Source organism: Synchiropus splendidus, chromosome 1 (genome assembly GCF_027744825.2).
Source record: "Synchiropus splendidus isolate RoL2022-P1 chromosome 1, RoL_Sspl_1.0, whole genome shotgun sequence".
NCBI lineage: Eukaryota > Metazoa > Chordata > Actinopteri > Syngnathiformes > Callionymidae > Synchiropus > Synchiropus splendidus.
In genome coordinates, this window is record NC_071334.1 from 56,032,104 (window position 1) to 56,055,882 (window position 23,779).

General features: G+C 39.8%; 2 protein-coding genes across 3 annotated transcripts; one reads left to right on the forward strand and one right to left on the reverse strand.

The window, feature by feature from the left end:
* Positions 1-638: 638 nt before the first annotated feature.
* On the reverse strand, positions 639-17,723 carry atp2a2b (ATPase sarcoplasmic/endoplasmic reticulum Ca2+ transporting 2b). 2 transcript variants are annotated; one of them, XR_008415566.1, is made up of 24 exons: positions 17,185-17,723; positions 16,907-16,924; positions 16,738-16,820; positions 15,703-15,807; positions 15,170-15,308; positions 12,314-12,394; positions 10,940-11,025; positions 10,496-10,651; positions 9,826-9,967; positions 9,509-9,675; positions 8,070-8,158; positions 7,872-7,974; positions 7,658-7,789; positions 7,441-7,560; positions 6,818-7,036; positions 6,609-6,732; positions 6,305-6,516; positions 5,947-6,167; positions 5,661-5,863; positions 5,421-5,506; positions 5,179-5,312; positions 3,890-4,007; positions 2,115-3,805; positions 639-1,387 (listed from the first exon to the last, which is right to left on the reverse strand). XR_008415566.1 is itself a non-coding variant. In XM_053870905.1 (23 exons), the coding sequence occupies exons 1-23, from the start codon at positions 17,300-17,302 to the stop codon at positions 3,533-3,535; spliced, it is 3,129 nt and encodes a 1,042-aa protein (XP_053726880.1). In that variant the 5' UTR covers positions 17,303-17,723; the 3' UTR covers positions 639-3,532. The 2 variants fall into 2 exon arrangements, 1 of the variants encoding a protein (XP_053726880.1); XM_053870905.1 differs by having other exon boundaries at positions 639-3,805.
* Positions 17,724-20,808: 3,085 nt separating this feature from the next.
* Positions 20,809-23,766, forward strand: pus1 (pseudouridine synthase 1). Its single transcript, XM_053844237.1, has 6 exons — positions 20,809-21,107; positions 21,473-21,693; positions 21,913-22,050; positions 22,158-22,260; positions 22,502-23,181; positions 23,260-23,766. The coding sequence occupies exons 1-6, from the start codon at positions 21,044-21,046 to the stop codon at positions 23,308-23,310; spliced, it is 1,257 nt and encodes a 418-aa protein (XP_053700212.1). The 5' UTR covers positions 20,809-21,043; the 3' UTR covers positions 23,311-23,766.
* The last annotated feature ends 13 nt before the right edge of the window (positions 23,767-23,779 follow it).

Consider the following 23,779-nt stretch of genomic DNA (forward strand, 5'->3'; position numbering starts at 1 on the left):
ATTAAAAAAAAAAGGATTTTAGCAACAATTGTCACCACATGTGGTTGTCTGTCTCTGGTCATTGGTGGCTTGTCATACCACAAATTATGAATTCATTGTTCAATCGCCCAAATGTCCATATTCCCTGCTCTCAGTAGACAAATATTGTGTATACAATAATGGAAACAGAAAAAGGGAACCTCTGTTTTCTATTTTACTTTGCTCTTATCATTACATCCAATATTGGTAAGATCGGACTGCAATTACATTTTTCCCTTTCAGTATTCTGTTTTTCATGTTTAATGTTTTATTGGCCACATTCACAATGCCTGCACCATGTTGACTGTGATCAGCATTGTTAGTAATAACGGTTAACAACCAAGGTCATTCATCTTTGCAGAAAGAGTTGAAGAACTCCTTATACTCCTTCCCCACACTGCAAAAATCAAAACCCTGCAGTCGAGATATAACATATAAACACTACAGCAGGAAGGCAACAGCATTGACAAGAGAAAGAAAGGATTAAGAACCCCCTCAATTTATGATACAAATTCACATCGTTCTGTTCCTCAATGTATTCTAGAGCAAGAGGAAAGATTCCCTTCTACATGCAAAATAAAATCAGAGGTGAGAGAGGAAAGGGACGAACAAGACTGAAATATTATTCTTTATTTACCTGAAACCACAACCTCCAATGCAGGTACAACCATTATCACTTTTAAATAATGATCGTCTGTACATATATTTCTCAGGTCATTAATGAGGGACACCCCTCGCTTTAAATCACAGTTTTACAGCAGTAAAGATAGATGACGCGATAAGAAAACAGGAGAACACCGTTGTATTGCAGGAATAATGAGTCTGTAGTCCTATGAACGGACCTGCGATTGGCCAATGGGTCGAACAGCACAGTATCTGAGTAACTCCTCCATCCAATATTGTGCAACATTACTCAATAAAAACAGTGATTCTCCTCAACATACACCCCCAGTTTAAGACTCTGGTTATTTGCTTTATACATTAGAATCTATAAATAAAAACAGCAAAGCCTAAATACAGCTGAAGAGCATGCATGGTTTTTGTACACAGAACCCGAGTGTCCAATTTTCTAGGAGCAACCGTGGAAGATGGAAACAAGATCATGCAAGAAGAAACATGAGGGAGCTTCTCCGCGCACACTCACACCAAACTTGTGTTGATCACAGCATTGGCACACAGAGGTATTATCGTGTTACTGTTGTGTGATTGTGTTTTGTGGCCCGGAGTGTATTTGGGCCTTCCTTGTGCGAGGGTGCTTCACACACTGCTGGTCTTGGATTTAAGGTGTAGGGTATGTGTGTGTATCAGTGTTGAGTGGAAGGGTGACCGCAGCCTCACCGAATAGCAAAGTTTTTTTACGAGAGCCAACCTAGGAGGAGAAAGAAAATGGTACATTAGATCAAAAACAGTTGAATTTGGAACGCAATACAGGGGTGTGACTCAAGGCTGTCCGGAGAGGAGTGCAGGAGTGACATTCCGCAATCTGTTCAGCATAATGAAGGATACGTGTGGAGCACTGTCTAAAGTACGGTACATCCCTCAGACAGATTTGAATAGAGACTGTCCACTGTAAACAGGTCAGTAGATCAGGGAACACGCTGCCCTGATACCCCAACAATGTCTGTAGTCTGTCTGCTAGCATTTTTCTTTTCTATTTCTTTTTTTTTTTTTTTTTTTCTAATTTCCTGGAACCGCTTTAGTGCGATTGGGGACAGATGATTTGTTGGTATTCTGGGTACAAACTGTTGCTTGAATATGATCCGGTACGGTGCTGCCACCTGCGGATACACTTTAAATGCTTCAAACATAAATCGTACCGATTAAAGAAAAGTAGACCAATAATATTGAGTATAAAAAGTAATCATGTAAATGAGCAGCGTGTTGGAGGTCTATATTTCACAGGCAACAAAAAGTCAATTCCAATTGCCAGATAATACAAAATCAGTTAAGAAGGCTTGGAGGTAGAATATTTTGACTCTTAATTCCAAATGCATTATATCAGACGTTTACATGATCTTCCGGGGACTTTATCTACCATTTACAATGGACGCATTTCATGGAGATGATTGAGAAACTGACGAGAAATGGATACTCACTCCAGTGACAGGCAGCCAGTGGAAGGCATTGAGGAAGAAAGCACACAGTTGTCAAGTGGGACACAAACACACAGTGCAGACAAACTCGGGCGTCTACCGCAAAAGCATGCTTTTACACAAGGATGGAGGTCCTGACAAAAGTGATTTAAGTATGGCCACTGATCCAACATCTATTTCAATTGTACCTGTAGGAGTCAAATATACATATGAGGATTGTGTGTTGCTGATGATCCCCTGCCTCTCCTGTAGTGAAGCATTCATGCGTCTGAAATGATCTAGTATTCAAGTATTAAATGTAAAAAGACTTTTGATAACATGACATATTCAATAAAGACAGAAAACACATTAAATTAAATGATCCATGTATTTTTCTTGAAAAATAAAACAACATTTCTGGGTGTTTATTGGCATCAAAGTCTATTTAGAGAAGATTGACATATCACTGTGAATCAAACACAGAGACGCTAATGAATCATTTTGCTTACATTTTGGTTTCAAGGCAACACAAATAAAGTTAAGAAATGTCACAAAAACATGTTTGGTGGATGTTAGATTTTGTTCTGTTTTCTGCATTAACAAGAAAGTTCACACCTCGGATGTTAAGTCATCAAGAGGTGAGGGGAGCAACATCTATCATACTGAGGTAGCTGCAGAAAAACTGGCTTTTTTCAAATTAAAAAAAGTAAAAAAAAAACAACAGTTAATTTAAATTTCAACAAGAGGGGACATACATATTAAATTAGAAATGGAAAATACCACATACAGTTCATGCTTGGGTCACAGGTCATGCCGATCTCTGTCCTCTGTCTTGTGTATTGTTAATCGGAGCACTCAAAAACATTCACTGACCCCAGTCAGCCACATGTAGCTTCACTCTCAGACCTCATACTGAAGACACAATGGTAAAGGTTGGGAAAATAAATCAAGGCCATAAACCGAAGCCACACCGGTTAAAGAACTTAAAAAAGAAAAAAAAAAACTTCAAAACAAATGGCAAAATAGTGTTAAATCTCGATACATATCAGTGAAATTCTGGGATGACAAGCTCCTCAGCACTGAGGGACCTTCAACAAAATTAACTTCAAATGACAATTTCCATCCATTATTTGATAGAATCAACCGAAAAGGCAAAAATAAAACACAGCGATGTCCACGGCTGTGAGGGATGTTCTTAATTCGGTCACTCCTCAGATAAACCTTTCAACAATTTAGTTGTGTTTCATGATGAGATCTTGTACAAGGACACACAGTTTACTCTACCAACCCATTCGCACACATACACACACACACACACACACACACACACACACACACAAGCTATGCACATGTAGAAAGGCAGAGATGGGAGAGGCTCAGGGGGGTTGTGAGGGTGATGATGGTGGGTGGGGAAAAAAAAATGGAGGTTGTGCTCAAGTCAGTCAGGACCAGAACATGTCGGCCATGTTAGTGTCGGTGCTGTAGATCCAGAGGACAAGGGGGAGGGAGATGGCCACAAAGGGCCACGAGATGCCCTCCATACATGCAGAGAGCGGGCAGCCTTTGCAGCTGGCAGACTTCTCCAGCTCTTTACCCGGCTCTAGGTAGTTTCTGGCTGCAAACTTCAGCACCTCGTCGAGCAAAATGACTGGGAGGGAGATCTTCAGAACCATCAGCCACTGTGTTAGATTTAAAGGAGTGATCTGGAAGATGATCTGAGGAAGACAAGAAAGTGTAGAATATTTCAAATCTGAAGTGTTAGACTACCATGGACAGCGAAGCTTCGATATAGTTCTTACAGGAAGCGGCTCCACATAGAGGATGAGGAAGTGCAGAGACATTGAGAGACAGATGGCACCCAGGAGCCAAACATTCTCCCACGGAGGCATACGGAGCAGCGACTGGTTCTCTGAAACACTGAAGAACCGCAAATTATAGTGACCACACAGCACAGAAAGAAACAAATACCAGGCATTAGGTGATTGTAGATCCGTAATGCTGATAACATGGCAGAGGTTACTTTGGATTTTGCTTAACTAGTAAGTAAGGATGTTCTGATCATGATTTTTGACTATGAATCTGTAATCAAAATGATGAGACCTTCTGCGATCATGACATGAAAAAAATGAACCATTACATCCCTTTAATTCAGACATGTTTTATGTACCTCATCAAGGAGGAAAAACATGAAAAACCTTGCAGAATGCAGCAACAATTCTGTCAAAAGGACAATCAAAAAGCATTTTATTCAATATGCGACAACGCAGTTTGGTGAATCTGCTTGTAGTGGGGCTCCGAGAGAGAGAGAGAGAGAAAGCTGTCTTCCGCCTATGCGTTTCTGAAAGTCCCCAGGCCAGCCATTTGCAAAAGTTTCAAATTCAGGCATCCAACACAAAACAACGGTGGATTCTGTCAGTACTACAAGCAACACCTAAGAAAGGCTGGCCATCTAGCTTGGTGAAATTAATGATTATTTCTTGGGCAATTTGCTTAGCTTTCCGATTTGTCACACTCGGACTGGCATGTGTGTGTTATCTGCGCTAACAGCCTGCTGCTGAGGAACCAGCAGTTTCACTATCATGAGCCCCGAAAACACGTCAAGTATGAGTGCTTTAAATGGCGTATTTAATTCTTGGCGATTAAGCCTTTTACCTTGCTTTCCTGGACAGCATATTTCAGTGCATGAGCTGCAGCATGCAAACTTTAACTTTACTTGACAGACTGAAAAAGCCTCTACAGCGGACAAGTAAGCAGCCAGTAGGGAGGAAGGGAGGAGTGGACGCATCACAACCCGCTGTGCTTCAGAGTGCTGGCTGTAACACGGGAACGGTTTTTGTGATCGGCAATGACAGTCAGTGATCAGCATTCAGCGATCACACCGATATCGGCAGATCAGCATCTGTGGCCGATCAATCATCAGATCCGCACTAAGGGGGGTGTCAAGATTCAAAATACATTAGCTAAACAGTGTCCTGAGTACTCAGAACTTTGTTGACATAAACCTGGTCTCATGGTGATGAAACACCTTTCTGATGGAAGCAGGTCTAGACCTCTATATTTGACAGCACTGAGGTCACAGTGGCCTAACCTGTTCAAGGCGTTGCACATCTCAATGGTGACCAGCACAGACAGAGCCATGGTCATGGGGTAAGGAGATTCAAACACTTTACAGTCCAAACCCTGGAAGTCGGGATTCTCTGGACCGCACTGCAAGAAGTGGCTCTGAAACACAGGATAATAGATTATTGAGTTCAGTTGATGAAGTAAAACGAATTAAGCCAAAATTTTGTGACAAAGAAAATGAATTGGGAAAATGAAGGTTGCACACACCAATTGGTAAAATGTGATTCTTGGACCGTCTTCAGCAGCAACAAACCACCAGGCAGCCGCACCAACAGTGGCAGCACCCACGTAACCTAGATAGTAAAATTACAGCAATAATGTCAACTGAACATTAATACACATACAAAGAATAAGTGTCATGGTTACAAAGTGGTATTATACCAATGGACAACATTTCGCGAGAAAATCACAACAACAACACAGACATAAACTGTAATTCAGTCTTACATCCAATAGCTAGGTATCTAAAGAAGAGCCATCCAGAGATGAGGGGCTCGCGTGCGTTGCGTGGTGGCTTGTTCATGATGTCAAGGTCAGGTGGGTTGAATCCTAAGGCGGTGGCAGGCAGGCCATCAGTCACCAGATTGACCCAGAGCAACTGAACAGGGATCAGAGCCTCAGGGAATCCCAGAGCAGCAGTCAGAAAGATGCTGAAGAGAAAAGAATGACGATTAGAAATTAGCACCCTTGGCCACGCACAAAAAAAAAGTTTGTTCAAAAGAGTCGCTCATACCAGACGACCTCTCCGACATTGGAGGAGATGAGGTATCTGATAAACTGTTTCATGTTGTTGTAAATAGCTCGACCTTCTTCAACTGCAGCCACAATAGTGGCGAAGTTGTCATCAGCCAGGACCATCTCAGATGCCGTCTTGGCCACAGCAGTTCCTGACCCCATAGCGATGCCGATCTCAGCTTTCTTCAAAGCTGGAGCATCATTTACACCATCACCTGTCTGAGAAGCAAGCATGGGAAAGAAAAGACTATCAGGGAGACACAATATCGAAAGTACTCCACCCACAAAATGGCATCGTATTACAGTAAGGAGTGCCAGGAACCTAATAGTATGAAGAATAAGTAATTTGTTCTTACCATAGCAGTGATCTCATCATAAGACTGCAGATACTCAACAATCTTGGATTTATGTGATGGCTCAACACGGGCGAAGCACCGAGCCTTGACGACAGCTTCCCTCTGAGCTGCAGGGGACAGGTCGTCAAACTCACGACCAGTAAAGGCCATAGTTGAGACGTCATCGTTTTCGCCAAAAATGCCAATGCGTCTGCAGATTGCAACAGCCGTTCCTGAAACATGAAAGATAGCAAGACCACGTGACAAACTACAAGACACAAACAGGATCCAACCAGTCAGATCTGGGCATTTCCTCCAAACTTACCCTTGTTATCTCCAGTGATCATGATAACCCTGATGCCAGCCAGACGGCAAAGTCTGATGGAAGCTGCCACTTCTGCCCGTGGGGGATCCAGCATTCCCACACAACCCACGAATGTCAGGTCAGTCTGGATTAGACAGAGAGGCGCATCATATGTTACCTTCGGCTGATGAAAAGTGGATCTTTCTTTAACTTTAATCAAGTCACCTCACCTCATACTCGATAAAGCGGGTCGAGTCCTCCAGAACCATGTCCTCCTTCTTTAACGGGGTGTCTCTGGTGGCCAGTGCAAGACAGCGAAGGGTGTCTCTGCCAGTTCCATACTCTCGGATGACAGACATTAGTTTTTCCTTGATACCCGGAGTCAACGGCACTTTGTTTGTTCCCACACGCACATGTGTACAACGATCAATCACTCCCTCTGGGGCACCCTGAAAGACAAGCAGTGTGGGTTTGTAACGGGGAAAAAAAAAACTCGAGGCTGTCGGTCGACCATGCAATACAAAGCGCATATTTGCGATTTTTTTTTTGTTTTTCGAAAATGTATATCTGGAAATGTAGCACTAGAATCATTAGGTAAGCAATTTCATCAATACGTTCCAACGGTCTGAGGAAGAGGCTCACACCAGGGCCAGAACATCAACATCCCAATGGCAGTGACAAAAGTACAGTCTGCTATGTACTGTAATATCTGAATGCTTACATAACAAAAAGTTGTTGCATTCTGAACAAAAATGTCACATTAATGAAGGACATGGAGAAAATGTGGAAGTGACAGCAATTTGTAGCCAATAGCTTGGCCCATGTGTGTAGAGTTAAATTCCAATTGCCTTACCTTGACAAACATTTTGCCAGAAGAGGAGCGAGCTTTATTTGGAGTGCAATACACAGACATTGATTTCCTGTCTCTGGAAAACTCCAGGGTAAACTCCTTCTTCATCAGCTGCTTGATCACCTGCATAGATGCAATTAGAGAAAGCAATGGTAAATGCTCAATGACACTGGTAAATGGTAACTACTTAATGATTTTCAACAGAGTTGAAGTCACTTACAGAATTGCAAGCATTGGCCCGTTCAATCTTCGAGAGGCCTGAAACGTCTGTCTCAAACACATTCATCTTCTCCACAAGGCATGTTAGCGCAGTCTCTGTCGCCTCACCGACCTTCTCATACACACCCTTGGTCTGGGAAGGAAAACCAAAAGACAATTGTGTTGTAATTAAAGTCGTAAAGACAAAAAAGAAAATATATTGTGCAAAATCTAACCTCATTATAGTCCAAAGAAGAGTCATTACAGAGAGCGCAGATGGTGGCCAGCTCCACTAGGGCATCATACTGGGAACATTTCACTTGCTTGCCATCACTGTACCTAGAAAAGACAAAAAGTAGTACAGAAAGTGTTTAAAAAAAAAAAAAACACAAAAAGCACAAAACTTTTTATACTTGCTCAAATGTTATACTCACACTTCTCCTTCTGGGGCATATGTAGAGCCAGTAACTGTGAACTCCTTCAAGGCACACTTCTCACTATCTGCTTTGTCCATGATAAACATCTGGGCACAAGCAATTCAACAATCACATTATTACGAAAATTAATATTGAACCACTGCAGCGTTACGGTTGCAAAAGGGAAATCAGCAGCTTCCAAACATCTCTTGTCCTGTATATATGAGCAACTATAAACGAAAATAAAAAGATACAAAACAAAAATATTGTGTTCATTAATTAATAACTATGTGCCTCATCAATGTCATTATGGAACAACAAACGACAATGTCATCTATCAACAGTAGATGGCAGCAGCTTGTCAGTTTTTATAGGCTTGAATATAATAAGAGAAATGGGCCAAGAAATTCTGCGACAATCCCAGGAGAATATATCAGTACATGCGAATGGATATTAGGAACGATTTAGTTTAATGCACACAAAGGCCTCTGTAAACAGCAAGGGAAAACCATGCACTTTCAACAGTCATTTTATTCGAATTTCATTTTAGTAATTAGTCGTGTCAAAATGTCCTACTACCGAAATAAAACTTATATTATTTTGATTCTCAGAGACTCTATGTGCAATGGCAAAAGTATAAGAAAACACAAGAAGAATCTTCCAGCACAAGGTCAGTTATGCAACACCAATGCATGTGACGAACTACTGCATACTGATCAGCAAGCTGTCTGACCGGGAGAGGGAGCAAGATGAGATGAGGAGAAGAGAAAAGGGGTGGGAACCAGAAGGCTGAGGAGAAGGAAAAGAGAGATTGATGACTTGGGGAAAATTGATGGTGAATAAAATCCAGAATTGACGATCGCTTTTCAATATACCGTAAAAACAGATCACTTCCATTTGGATTATGAATGGAAAGGCAGACACAAAGGAAACAACTCATGGCCGATATTTACTGAAAAGCACTTCAGACTGTAGCGAGAGCAATTCTTTCATGCCTGCAGTGTCAAACCAACAACTAAAAACCAAGACTAGAGGCTATTCTATGATCTGTGATGGGCTCTGATCTTTCAAGACAAAACAAATACCTCTGTTGTCATCAATAACACAGACAATTTAAACCTGTACATGAAGTGCGTTGTTGAAGAACAAAATACACTGCATAATAAACTGATGTTAGAATGACTGAAAAACAGGCCACTGACCAGTGTGACCTAAACATATTTGCAATATTTCCTGGTACTTGAACTAAACATGTTTTCAATTGATTTAATACCATCTAAGTAAAAGAAAAATGGAAGTCATAATTAACAACCCTGCAGCATCTACTTTTAGTCACATCTTCATGGGTGAAAACACTTCCATTTGCTGCTTTTATAATTTAATTAAAATATTTTTTCACACCGGAAATTAAAAATAAGCAACTGTGACTCGATGGTTGTGAGCAACTTTGCTCTTACCCGGCACACGGACATCTGATTGGTGGTCAGAGTACCAGTCTTGTCAGAACAGATGACAGATGTGCAGCCCAGGGTTTCCACGGATGGTAAACTGCGAACAATGGCGTTCTTTTTAGCCATACGACGAGTTCCCAAAGCTAGACAGGTAGTGATGACAGCTGGCAGACCTGGAAGAAAGTGGTGGAGGAAACAAATACAAGAAATTTGAGAACTAACAGCATCGACCGCAAACTAACATTATGGTAGCAACTTGGGGAAGAAAAAGGCACTTCATACACAAGGATGAAAACAATCATTTAATCAAAAGGAATTCTCACCTTCAGGGATAGCAGCCACTGCCAAAGCCACAGCAATCTTAAAATAGTACACGGCACCACGGATCCAGGAGCCACCATGGACTGGGTCATTAAAATGTCCAATGTTAATGATCCACACAGCAATACAGATGAGTGTGATAACCTTGAATGACACAAAAGCAATAAAATAAATATCAAAATAATACATTTTCAGACTTATCTAGAGGCAAAGCCACATTGCCATATGAGCAACCATATATCCTCCAGAGCGGCATGTGCGTGGACATGCAACCGTGCAACCAGGGCTCAAAATTATTTCTTTCCCTACACAGGTTGCTGGCAGAGGAACCACAAAACCCTCACATTTTTTCCCAATAATATTTTAGATCAAAGCTCACATTTCAGCAGGGCTCTTTTTAATGTATTTCCTGGATGCTGTTGATGTTTTTATTGACATCTGATCTCTGAGGAGCCAAATGACATCCTTGCAACAGTTTTGTCATGTTCCATTCAAGAGAGATTTCAGTTTAACCACACTAATATGTATGTGCCTACACTTGTGATGCCTGTGCACTGTGGGTCTGATTTGGACTTAAAGCAAGAGTTCAATCTGAGAGCGTATGAGAGGTGTATGTGAAACACCACACCAGCCCATTCATAGCAAGTGAACACAGACAAATAGATCAATTACTTTGGATAATTGCTGCCCAAATTCATCGAGCTTCTGCTGCAGTGGGGTGCGCTCCTGCTCCGTCGAGGCCATCTCATCTCTAATTTTGCCAATCTCTGTGCTGCCACCCGTGGCTATGACCACACCAACAGCTTTCCCTGCTGCAATGTTAGTGCCCTGTGAAGAGAGGGAGGAGACGAGATATGACTGGTTACATATTGCACTCATAGGGGCCCAAACTAGTTTGACAACAACACAGACAAGTCGGATCAAGACTGGAAATCAGGGTTTCATGAGCGAAAGTTAAACTTCTTGAACATTTTTACTTAGATGCAAATCAAACAGGATAAACAACATTTTCATGTGACTATTGAGCATTTGAACACTTTTTCCCCCAAAACCTCTGAGCTGCCATACAATATACTCTTCAAACAATGGAAAAGGCAGTGAGTAAAAGTGACTCACTGAGAAAAGCATGTTCTTCTTGTCCTGGTTGACAGCACGTGGATCTGGGACTGGGTCTGTGTGTTTGATCACAGACACAGACTCTCCTGCAAATAAAGCAAAATGGAAATGGGGAAAATAGAAGTTCAATTATGTACAACACAACCATTCCTGAGACTGGGATCACATTCAGGCATTGTGGGGAATAAGCAGAACAAACAGGCACTAAAGCCTGTCGCCTTTGAAGCCTTGTATCCGACAGCAGTGTTCGTGCTTCAGAGTGGAATCAACTGTGATTTACTATTATGATAGAGTAATACTGGGAGAAGTTAATAAGCTGTGTGGCCATGAAAGGGTAGAGGAGAAGAAAATCACTCCATCTCTAAAATACCTGGGAATTTGCTTCCAATTAAGGCAGCTAAACAACATGAGATTGAATGCCTTAGTTCACATAAACCTCATTCCATCTGAACTACTCATTCAGTGATACGCCTTATTAGTTTTCCATTTAGGCTGCACTTCCAGGCACTACTGCTCTTCCAGGTAGAATGTATACACCTACCCTGTCTTTACATACAGGAAAACAATAGGAATGTATCCATTCTTTTCTTCCAAGGAAGATTGCATGGCAACTCAGCAGTTACGGCGCTGTGGTGTCCACATTCACAAAATAGGCTGATTAAAACAGAATTGGCTGTTTAACAGAGAATATTGCAGAATTCGCTCTCATGTACCGTTAGTGTTTTTTGGATGGATGAGGTATGTGTTTAGGGACGGAAGCTACTCAAGGAGGCAAAGCAAGTCCGTTACACAGACTGAGTCACAGAAAACCAATGATGACATACACGCACACGTACACATGTGCATGCCTCTCACCCTAAACCTAATCATCCAAAACAAATGGCTAACCTTAACCAGGACTCGGAAACAAACTTATATTATTATTATTGTTGTTGTTATTTTGAAGTCTTCATCCTCAAATTGAGGCTTAACCATGTCGGGTGCAGCCAAATATCCACACAAAGTTATACAATCCTGTGTTTTTGTCAAGAATTTGACCACACAAAGTAGGACAAATAATCCTAGGCACACGTTTGTCTTCCTATATATGTGTGTGAGGACGGTCATTGCCATGATGCTTTCCCCAGCCTCTCACACTAAACCGAACCATCTAAGACAAATGGTTAAAAATAACCTATACTCTTAACCAAACTGAAACCCAATTATAATAATGCAGCTTAAAACCCATATAGGTTCTCACCACGATAGAAGTACAACACACAAACACACACACACACACGCATTCATTTCCTAGCCGATATACACAATTCCATTGTTACTCAGAGAGCCAAGGTTTTTCTTGATAGACCACACATTCATTATGATCATTTTTACCTGTGAGTATCGACTGGTCGACCCTCAGTGTGGTGGACTTGATTGAAGTCAGTCTGATGTCTGCAGGGACCTTATCACCAACTGTGAAACAAACATGAAAGGAGTCATTTACCTATATAAGTGACAAAAGAGCTAAAAAGTAAGGTAACCTGAAGGACGATTAATATCATTGTAAAATAATATGACAAATGCTACACTAAACAGTCCAGAATATTCATTCTGGACCCAAAATTTCTGGGTCAATGTTTATCATATGTTAATCCCTTCTACAAAACGTAGATGATTGATTCTTCTTACAAAACAGGGGGCTGCAGTAAATTCAAGCAAAATGAATGCAAATACACACAAATGTCCTTTAACCCAATATCTTCTTCCACAAGCAGAGCTGCTTTGCTTTAAACTATATAATTAAAGCACAATGAAATTATATGAAACAAAAATGTACCCGTATAACCACCTTTCTCCCGACCAAAAATAAATAAATAAAACACACTGTTGCAGCTGCTTATTGTACAGTATTTTGTTGTCTCATAGAGAATCATTACTTACGTTATAAGAGAGAACACAACATAAAATGCTTTAAATGAAGCAAAAGATCTGTGATCCGGGGCCAAATTGGTCTTTGGGAGAAAAGCACAGACCTCTCATGGTTGAGAAAATAGGGTGGGAGTAGGAAGGTCTGTACGCATAAATGGACTGGCGCATTTGAATTGAAGCAAAAAACACATCCAAAAATGGGAAAACTATTTTTGATGAGGTACAGATGTGCTGCTGGATATCAGGGAGAGAGGAAGATAAAAAAGCACGTGTTTATGAGGAGATTCCACTATGATGTCACAGAAACTAAACTTGGAAACTGATAGTGTTCCTGTGTGGAGCATACTTTGATTCCCTCCAAAGCAGCCGTTTCAGTTAATTTTGTTTTTGGCTGAGAGCAGGGAGTGGTTGATGCCACTAGAAGAGACACCGTGTTTGAATTAGGATTGACATAAAAACCCCACCAGCAAGGAGCCCTTCATGTAACCTCATTGTCACATGCCCTTATAAAATGAACCACCAGACAAGATAAGAAAAGGGATCAGATTAAGATTCAAAAAAGCAGTACAGAATCATATTGTTGAACATTTCATTTATATTTTAACAACACTGCTATTTTTACAATTAATAGTACTTCTGGGTGTAACATAGCTATAGGCACTTGCCAGTGTGCATCCAAAACAGCATAGTCTGAAGCATTAACATCATCACTATGTCAATGTTGTTTATACTTACTGATATATAAAAAAAATATATGAAAAGAGAAGACTAAGTTTAACAGTGAAGAAGTATTTGGACTCAAACATTTGGCACCAACCCATGAAAACAGAACCCTTAATCTGAAGGCAAACAATAGTATAACTTGAAGAATTTGTATAGCCTTGTGGGTTGGGATGTTCCCACTTCTGGAATAAGTCAATCTAAAGGAGCGTCTAAAATAGATGACAAGAGATGATTAAGGAAGACGAGAGTGGAAACAACAAGTCACTTCTAGGCCAACAAACAAGACACCAAAGTAAAACAAGCTTCCACTAAAGCTCTTACATCCTCATCTTGTGGGGTTGGGATGAGAACAAGAGGCCCCTTGGGTGTTGTGTATTTTCTTGCACGGTCAATGACACTACCAAATGACCTTACGCGAGTCATTGAGAGCCCCATCTGTTCACAGAACTCACAGGATTCGCAACAAATTTTAGTGATAAGGAAGCCTGCACGACCAACAACAATCATCTCCATGATCAGTGTCCAGAACCAACTAAACAAAAACAAACTGACCAAATGGAGCAGGAGCATTTCAAATAAATCAAATTGAATTAGCTGGATCACATACTTCACTTTTGACTCCCCAAGGCAGGACAGTTTAGTTTCTCTGTACATAGTAAGGATGCTGTGGCGAAGCCAGGAAATCTAAGGCAACAACGTGCTCAACGAAGGATAGGTGACTGAAGTCAAGTTAAGTAAGAATGAAGGAAGCCAAGTTAAGTAAAAGCCAGATGACAAAGAGCTTATAGAAACAAATTATCCGTTAACACAGTAGGCAGGGGACTGACAAAGACATTCCAAAAACAAAACAACAATATTAGAGGCCATAAGAAAAAAACAATATATTCTTTGCGCATCCCTGGACAACTTTCCAGAAAATCTTTGAGCATGACCTGGAATATTAGTTTAACTGACAGGACAGAAGTTCCATGCGCATGTGTGTGCAGGCAACAGTACAAAGTTGCTGCTTTAAAAGTCACTTTCTGTCCACACCATTTAAATTGTGGTGATTTCCATTATTCTAAAAAACAGACGTGCGTTAATTCAAGAGACATCTGAGGTCCTGGATATCTAAGATGTCATCGCTACAGTTATGCAAGCTACACTTTTAACCTCAATGAGGCTAAATGAACAATGTGCAAAAGAGATTATCACAGTTGCATTGAGCAAACTTTAAATGGGGACTGTTCAAGTTTGAGAGCGTTTTTGACCATTGGTTTGCAAATACACACTTAAACTACTTATATATATATATAAATCTATTGAACAAACAATGAAAAAGCATACAGAAAATACTTGTTTGGCAGGCACTATATTTGCAAGAATCCCAGTAATGTAATCCCAGCAGTGCTTATTTATATTTAAACGCTCAAATGTGACCATAATAAAGATACTATCACAACAGTAGACTGAGCATCTGGGCCGTTCACCTTTTCTCACAAGTACAAATGAACACTTTCAATAACACATGGGTAAGGGCAGCACAGTTTCAGTAAATACATTTTAAATGAAACATCAATGCTTCTGTTACATCTGTGCACAATGAGTCTGTCTTACCTGCCACTTCCACAATGTCTCCTGGCACAATGTCCCTGGCCTTGATTCTCTGAACACTCTTCCTGTCTTGACGATACACCTTGCCCATTTCAGGCTCATATTCCTTCAGTGCTTCAATGGCATTTTCTGCATTCCGTTCCTGAAGGAAAACCAAGTCAAACACCAAGAAATACTTTTTCAAAATCAAAGTGTGACTACAGTTTTGTTATAGAACTCAAGACAATTCAGCCAGCAATAACAAGTCTAACAATCCCAGAGTGCTTTTCAAAGAGATCACACAGGTACAAACAACATTGACAAGACAGTATCTTGTCTTGTGTGAAACTATTGTTTTAAAATAAAAGGAAACTGAGGAATAACTGCATAAACTGAAATACTGTACTGTGTTGGAAAACAATGAAATAAATTATTGCACAACAAAAAAAAGAGTAGATGTCCAGATTGTGTGAATCCCCATAAACACAAGCTTGTCTACAATGATATAAAACTAGTGATTTGATATTTTCATTGTAATTTGTAGTATGGGCATATACCTGCCAGACTCCCACGATAGCATTAGCGATGAGAATAAGAAGGATAACAAATGGCTCCACAAAGGCAGTAACCGTTTCTTCTCCTTCCTCAAACCAGGCAAGAACCTACAAACAAAGAAAAATTGATAAAATGTGAAGAATATCCATCATTAAAGATCACATAAAATCACATAAGCAACCTTATTGCCACCATAACAGATTGATGCATCATGAAGTAAATTCACATGAAGTGAATGAAAAAGGAAATTAAAAAATCAAATATAAAGATAAAATGGCATAACGTTATAGAAAATGTTAATGCACATCTGCTCTTTGTGTGATACACATGAATGAAGCACACGAACATGAAAGGACAATTACACAGACAAGTGCCTCTATATAAGGAGTTTCTTTCTTAGTAACCCCCATTTAAGAATCTGTACGTTGAAATTAATGGATGGAAAAAGACATTTAGATTGTGTTCAATGTTTAGATTACGGCTCAAAGGCGTTAATCCAAACTGCCATAGTGCTGTTCAAGAAACAACAGAAAAATATTTATATGCATCACTAAAGTCATAGAACGTTTATTTGCATTTTTTTTTTCAATTAGCAGAGAAAATTATGTTGCTTTAATACAAGTTTTGTTGTTTGCATCGTGAACAAGTATGTGAAACCACTGTTTCTCTCTAATTAAACTGGCCTTGCCAAAAAAAAAAAAGACGCTTTCTAATTTCTGTAGGAGGTGTTCATCAATTCTGCAGCTTCTACTCTATATACTATCCTTGTTAAGCAAACACATCAGAAGGTAACTTTGTACACTATTGTGATCTTGCAGTCCCCATACAATGTCTAATATAATGTGAATCAGATTATTTCACACCACAATCATTACTGTAGTGTTACATGTATGTCAATAAACCAAAACATTGTTCTCAAGTAAAGGAACACTTGAGCAATACCAAAAAGCAAGACACATTTGAGCACCAAGTCAATACTATGAATGAATATTTAACAATTGGCCACTTCATTTAAAAAAGCTTGTGTGAGCACTTACGAATGATATGCAGGCAGCGAGCAGAAGGATCCTTACAAGAAGATCTTCAAACTGTTCTACCACCAATGCCCAAAGGGATTTTCCTGCAGAACAAGCAGCAGTTAATGATAAATGAGCCAGTATTAGTGCGTAATGACACCAACTTAAAGGTTAAAGGTTTAGCACTCACCTTCCTCCGCCGGCAGCTCTTCAGACCAAGGAGAGAGGAAGAAGTATATTTTAGACACAACTTGTATCGAAAAAGAGCATACAGTCTTCACATCAACTTGGAGGGAATCAAGAGTACGTGTTGTAATATCTTTTTCACCACTACACAGATAACCAATGCTGTTCCGGGATTTCAACATTCATTATGACGTCGACAATCTTCCCTTTATGTTCAACGTGCCGTCCGTTACAAGCCGGTAGCCATTGATGATTCCGTAATATTGAGCGAAGGAATCTCACCGTTTGGTCCATATCGTTCCCGTTGCTTCTTGATTTGTTCTGAACTCAGACCCGTGCTTTCATTTACGTTGAAAAAACAGTAAACTTCGTCCACCGTCTTAGTGTGTGCGTTTTCCATGGTAGACGGCCAATTCAGGAGACCGTTGGTCCCCACCTACACTCTTCCTGTAACTTTCTAAACTCAACTTGACAAAAATACTGAAAACAACAACGGTTTTTAGATATAGGAATAACAAAGGTGAGCAGGTGTTTCGTATAGGACTGGAATTAGCTGGTGCTAACAGTAAGCTAACATGCTAATGCTCGCCGGCTGTTCTCGGTTCAGCACGCCTGGAGGTCCTCAAAAGGAAAAAAACAACGTCACCGTCGGGTGTCTTATCTGTTCTTCCGTTACTAAATAAAATACGAGATCCCGCAGAATCAAATCCAGAGTTGTGATGTAAACATGTGGCTGGGTTGCTGATGAGTTGCCCTGTTCTGTGGAATCATCAGCGCTCTGGTCGGCTCCAATCGCGTTTCTCCGCTGCAGCGCTCGCGAGGGTCGAATGCAGTGTTCGGTGTCCGCATGTGGAATCCGCTGATTGGTTAGAGTAACCGGAAGTAGTTGTCAAAACCCCGCCCTTCACAAGCAGTTCTTTTTTTGCTGTTATTTACCATTATTTAGCACTCAAAGTGACATTGCTGTCGGTGGTTAGATAATCGTACTCATGTGGAATTAACTGTACTTCTATTTTTGTTTTCTATTTAACTGTTCAAACATGTCCGTGTTACGCCGTTTATTTATTTTCCCCCCATTCTACGCCTTTTTTCATTTTTAATAGTTACTGGTATATACTTATATATAGCAGTCAGTTAAATATACTTATCACCTTTGTTTACTTATTAAGATGTTATGGTTTTTGCATCACTTAATCCACATGACTCTCATTATCTTTTACAAGAGGAGTGTTTGGCTTAATTCTTTCTTCATAGTTTGCCTTTTTTTATTTTAGATAAAACATCTTAATGGAAAATGTGATGGTCTAAAGATCAATGGGAAGAGAAATTGCATTTTCTTTTGTATGATACACTGATCACATTGTATTCATTGCATTCTTGTAAACTAATGTAAAAAAACTGGATCCGTTTTCTAAAGTCTAGTATTTTTTAAATCTTGTCCTAGTACCAGGAATAATAATTTGAAATCAATGTATTTAATTTGTATCACACACTAATATTTAGTTTGTGATTCTGCTGGTTAATGAAATGATTCGCTACACTCAGTCAATTACTAATTCACTCTGCCCGGACATGGAAAGAAGTCTTCTTTTCTGCTGTACTTTAAAATGTGTCTCAGGCAGAAGGTGTCCGAGACAAGATGAAGAGAACAGCAACAATGATAAAACTCTGGGATCTTATTCCTGGCTCTCTCCCTTTAACAAATCTCTACTGGCTTTTACTTACTATTTTCAATTAAAATCAGAATATTAGAACAAGAATTAGCTTCATGAAGTTTTTGTTTGTCTCCACACAAGTGACTCAGATAAATATAAATGCATAAACTTTCGAACATACATTCTACAACCCAAGCCCAAATGTTTTGCCATTATTTCTGTTGCCAGGCAGCAATTGGAGTTATTATTAATATTTTTGATATTTTTAAAATATTTTAGGGAAGAGATGTGAAGTAATTATGGGTGCATGTAGCATCAAAATGAATATATCTACAATTCTCATTCTGCTTGCTTGAGGGTTCACTTGTACTTTTGGAGCCTATTTGCTCTTTTCTGGGTTTATTTTTAAAACTGCAATTAGAGCATGCAGCCACAGTCACACTCCATTGGAGGGTGCCTAACATCATCAGATAAAATGATAAATTTTCTGTTGCAGTGACTTTGTCTTTTCCTCTGTGATGAATGACACATTTTTCACTTCTACTTGTTGATGAAAGTATGCCTCATCAATTTTTATTATCAAGCAAAAATGCATGGTTGACAGTGTAGTTAGTTCATTAGGAATGGTGATGGAAGCAGAGATGGCTCTGGGCAACATGGAAAGTATCTATAATGCCTGTTATCTAATGCTAAGCACAGGGATGATGGTTTTATTAAAACTTACTGTGTTAGTGTAGAGTGTTACGTGTCTTTGTGAATGTGAATGTGTTCTAAGATCAATCATGATTATTATTGTCATCTTCCAACACATGATGATGTGAAATTTGGCTGTGGAGCAGAAGATTGTCTATGTTTGGTATGTTTTGACTGGTTCACCTTATAAGGTGCTGTGGGAAAGAGGAACTATGCATTCAGGGATGTCAGTTTTAAGCTGTGGTCTCTTAGAATCCAAGATCTTCTTTTGGTGAGGTAATCCTCATGGAAAACATAGAAAGGTGGATGATGTGCATCTTTTTTAATTATAAAAGTGATGGGTCTGTTGCTGTACTGTTTGTGCATTATTTTTTAATGTTGAGACACCTTTCCCACTGACCACAAAGAAACCATTACATTTGCCATGACAGACATGACACCCATTAACTCCAATATCTGTGCTGGGAAATCCTTGGCATTTGACGTTATGGCAGTCAAAAAGAACGCTGTCACTCACATTTGAAGACTTTAATCGCTCAATGAAATATGTGTTTAAACTAATGGAGTACGGCTGTTTTAGAAAACATCCAATATCCTGAGATTAAATGAATTGAATTCATTGAGGATCAATTTGCTGTATCCCTTTACCCCCATATAACATCCATAAGTTGGTAGTGGAGTGGCGTAATGGCTATTGCTGACACCTCACAGCAAGATAACCATCATCTGCGGTAAAAGAAATTTATTGAGTGTACACAAATGTGTACACTTGTAATTATTTTCCATCATATAGTGAAACAGTTTCCTCCATTTACCCAAGATGTATTGTAATTTGTGCCAATTATTTTCCCCCTACAACTGGATTGGTTTGTGTACCAACCTTGGATGAGCAGTTTTTGCTGCAAAGGATGACAGTCAAGGTTTATCGCCTGACACTGCACCTTTGTTGAGCGCATCAGGATCACACTAGTAAAAAAAAAACTCATGACCAAAACCAACATTTTCCATTTCAGCAAAAAATACCGATCCCACTCAAAGGCTTTTTGTGTGCCTAGTAACGTCATTGGAAAATGCCACGTTTTTGTTTGATATCTCATCTTATTTGCTGTTAATATATTATTGTGATTTAAAAAAAACCCAAACCAAAACAAAAAAAACTCTTTGACTCGAACTGTAAATCAAGGGTTATCATTTTATTTATTTTTTTAACCTAGACATTCAGATGTTAATTACAGACCATACCAGAACATTTGTTATTTAAATGTCAACTATCAGTATAAATCAATTGTTGCTATTGTTCTGGCCTCACTGTCTGGAAATGTCTTTGTGGTTATTAAATTTCAAATCGCGCTGAAAGAATACATAGCTCGTAGAGGATGTTTTACTTAGACCTCCAATGAGAAGCACATTTTAAAATAGAAAAGAAATTTCATATTGTGTAACTACGTTTCTATGATACGCAGTGTTATGCAATTGTGCTCATCACATTGCAACGCTGGTCATGCTTTTATTCTGATAATTAAATTGGTTCAGCTTCTACATCCGGGTTAAAGTTGAAGCTAGCCATGTGTGTGGTGTCCGCGTCCGCATCAACTACCTGACAGTTATCGTAGTTTTACCTTCAAATTTCTAGGATATGGCGACCAGGCGATTTAATCAATATTAAACATTAAAACACGCATGTGAAATATATTTTGTCCGCTGATCTGCTAAGTCGTATTTCAAACAGCTTTTAAATTATATGAGAATCAGTGTTAGCTTTTCCTCGGTTGCGCTTGTCTTTGGATGAGGTTATGTTCAAAGCTCGTCTACTCTTCACTGCTTTAGTTAATCAAAGACCGAGATTACGGGAAAACGGCAAGTATTTTAATGCACTTTTTATGTGGCCCTTGATGGACGATATTTACGTAGACCTGAAGTGCTCTTTAGTTCTGTGAGGAAGCTCCCAGAGGAATCGTCATCGTAATTATACATAATGTTTTATTAATTGTATTAATTTACATGCGGTTGCCTTAAGTTTCCAACTGTCTAGAAGGTTTCAAGCAGGTTGTATTTTTTTTTAAATCTAGAAACCTCCTCAAATTTGTCATACTTTGCATCATTACGTTCATGTTGGTGGTATGAATATCTCTTATGTCTAATATTGTCCGTTTGTTTCGACTTACAAATGAGCTTCTTAGAATGCACTCACACAAATAAAAAGTGTATGTTTCTTCCAATAGGTGGCCTTTTCAATTTTCTTTGCATGATGACTGACGGATCCAAAGTAGATCAGTCAGCAAATGTGTTGAAAAGAGCCAACGAAGAAAATGAGTCTGCTGAGATCCAAGACACAAAGAGATTGAAGGTTGAAGAGGAACAAAATGACGAAGGGAAGAAATATCCCAAGAAGAAAGTGGTGCTTTTAATGGCCTACTCTGGAAAAGGATATTATGGAATGCAGGTTTGTTCTCAAACATAATCTATAAATGCCTTGTGTTGGGATGTGTTTTGTGATTAATCTCTATCATTACCTGCACAGGGGTTTCATGTTTTGTTTTCAACAGAATTTGTTTGTCTTTTTGTCTGCCTGTGTTCAAAATAATATGAAAAGATGGAATTTTGGGAGTGATCTGGATTCTTAAACATCGGGACATTTTACACTTTTATTTGTTTATATTAGAGGAATGTTGGAACCAGTCAATTCAGGACTATTGAGGATGATCTGGTTGAAGCACTTGTCAAATCTGGCTGCATACCGGAAAACCATGGTGATGAGATGAAGAAGATGTCATTCCAAAGATGTGCCAGGACAGATAAGGTAGCTGGATTTAAACTTTTCATCTGGCTGTTCACATGGTTTCTTTAATATACGACAAACTGGATGAATTGATGGTGCTGGTTCTGTTTTGGTCTGTGCTGGTATAGGGTGTCTCTGCCGCGGGACAGGTGGTGTCTCTGAAGCTGAGGCTGATTGAAAACATCATTGAAAAAATGAACGAGAATCTTCCTGCTCAAATCAGAGTGCTTGGTGAGATACATCTCTTTGTGACTCTAAAGATGGCATCATAGCTGGGATGCACGATGCGGGTTTGGCTACCTTTGTGTTTTCTGGTCTAAATCCTCTACCAAGGTTTTCTGTGGGGTCTTGTGACATTGGCTAGTTTGTTTAAGGGGTAGCATTTAAATATTTTAAATTATAACTAAACCATCTAAATATAATTGTATGTCTGTCATTACTCATCGTATGAATATGACTTTTCTACTTGCAGGTTTGAAGAGAGTGACCCAGAGTTTCAATTCCAAAAACAACTGTGATGCTCGCACTTACTCTTATATGCTTCCAACGGTGGCCTTTTCTCCAAAAGACTACGACACTGGAGATATAGCTGCCTTTCGCCTTGAACCAGGGACTCTTCAGAGAGTGAACTGTCTATTTGCGCTGTATAAAGGCACTCATAATTTCCACAACTTTACCTCTCAAAAGGCTCCAAATGACCCGAGTGCCCGCCGCTACATCACTGAGATGTCGTGTGGACAGCCTTTCCTTCAGCGCGACACCGAATTTGCAGTGATCACTGTACGAGGCCAGAGCTTCATGATGCACCAGATCCGAAAGATGATTGGATTGGTCATCGCGGTTGTGAAGGGCTATGCGCCGGAGGATGTGATGGAGCGGAGTTGGGGACATGAGAAGGTGGATATTCCGAAAGCGCCAGGGCTTGGCTTAGTTCTGGAAAGAGTTCACTTTGAGAGGTACAACAAACGTTTCGGAAGAGATGGTTTTCATGAACTGCTGGAGTGGGATCTGGAAGAGGATGCCATTGTGGCTTTCAAGAAGGCACACATCTACCCGACTATTGTAGAAACAGAAATCCAGGAGGGCTCAATGGTCAGCTGGATGTCCACGCTCCCGATTCACAACTTCTCCGGCAATAAAGATGAGAAGCAGGTACGGGCTTCATGAGGGCACCGTCTTGATGAAATTACATTTGTTTCCCTAATAATGCTTTTGCTCTTGTTTCTGCAGAGCGATGCCGAAAAGTTGAACAATGAGGAGGAATCCAACAACTCGGATTAGTGCCTTCTGAGGGTTTTGTGTACCTGCTTGGACAGGTTATTGAGTTAACTCAAAGTCATTGTCTTCACTTATGTTCGAATACTGCCCCGGCTTAAGAAGAACCAAGTTTATGATGTTTTATTATTTTTTTAAATCTCCTCCAAATATCTGTTCACGCCCCTCCCCATCCTCCATCAGAACACCTTTGTTAATGGCTAACTAGCCAGTACAGCATTCCAAGCAAATTTCTGTTCAAAAGCAATATCTGTGTACAGTCTGGAACAATTCTCTACATCATATTTTAAGAAACACGCTGATTATAATGTGACATAGGGTGCTGCTTGAGGAATACTTGCCTTTATCTATGTGCACATCTGACAAACTCTCCATCGTTGAAGACCAGTTGTGATGCCTTATTTGAATGTTCCTTGAAAAGCATTTGTGTTAAGTATCAACATACAAGTGATGCAAAAAATTAAAGCTCTTTTCC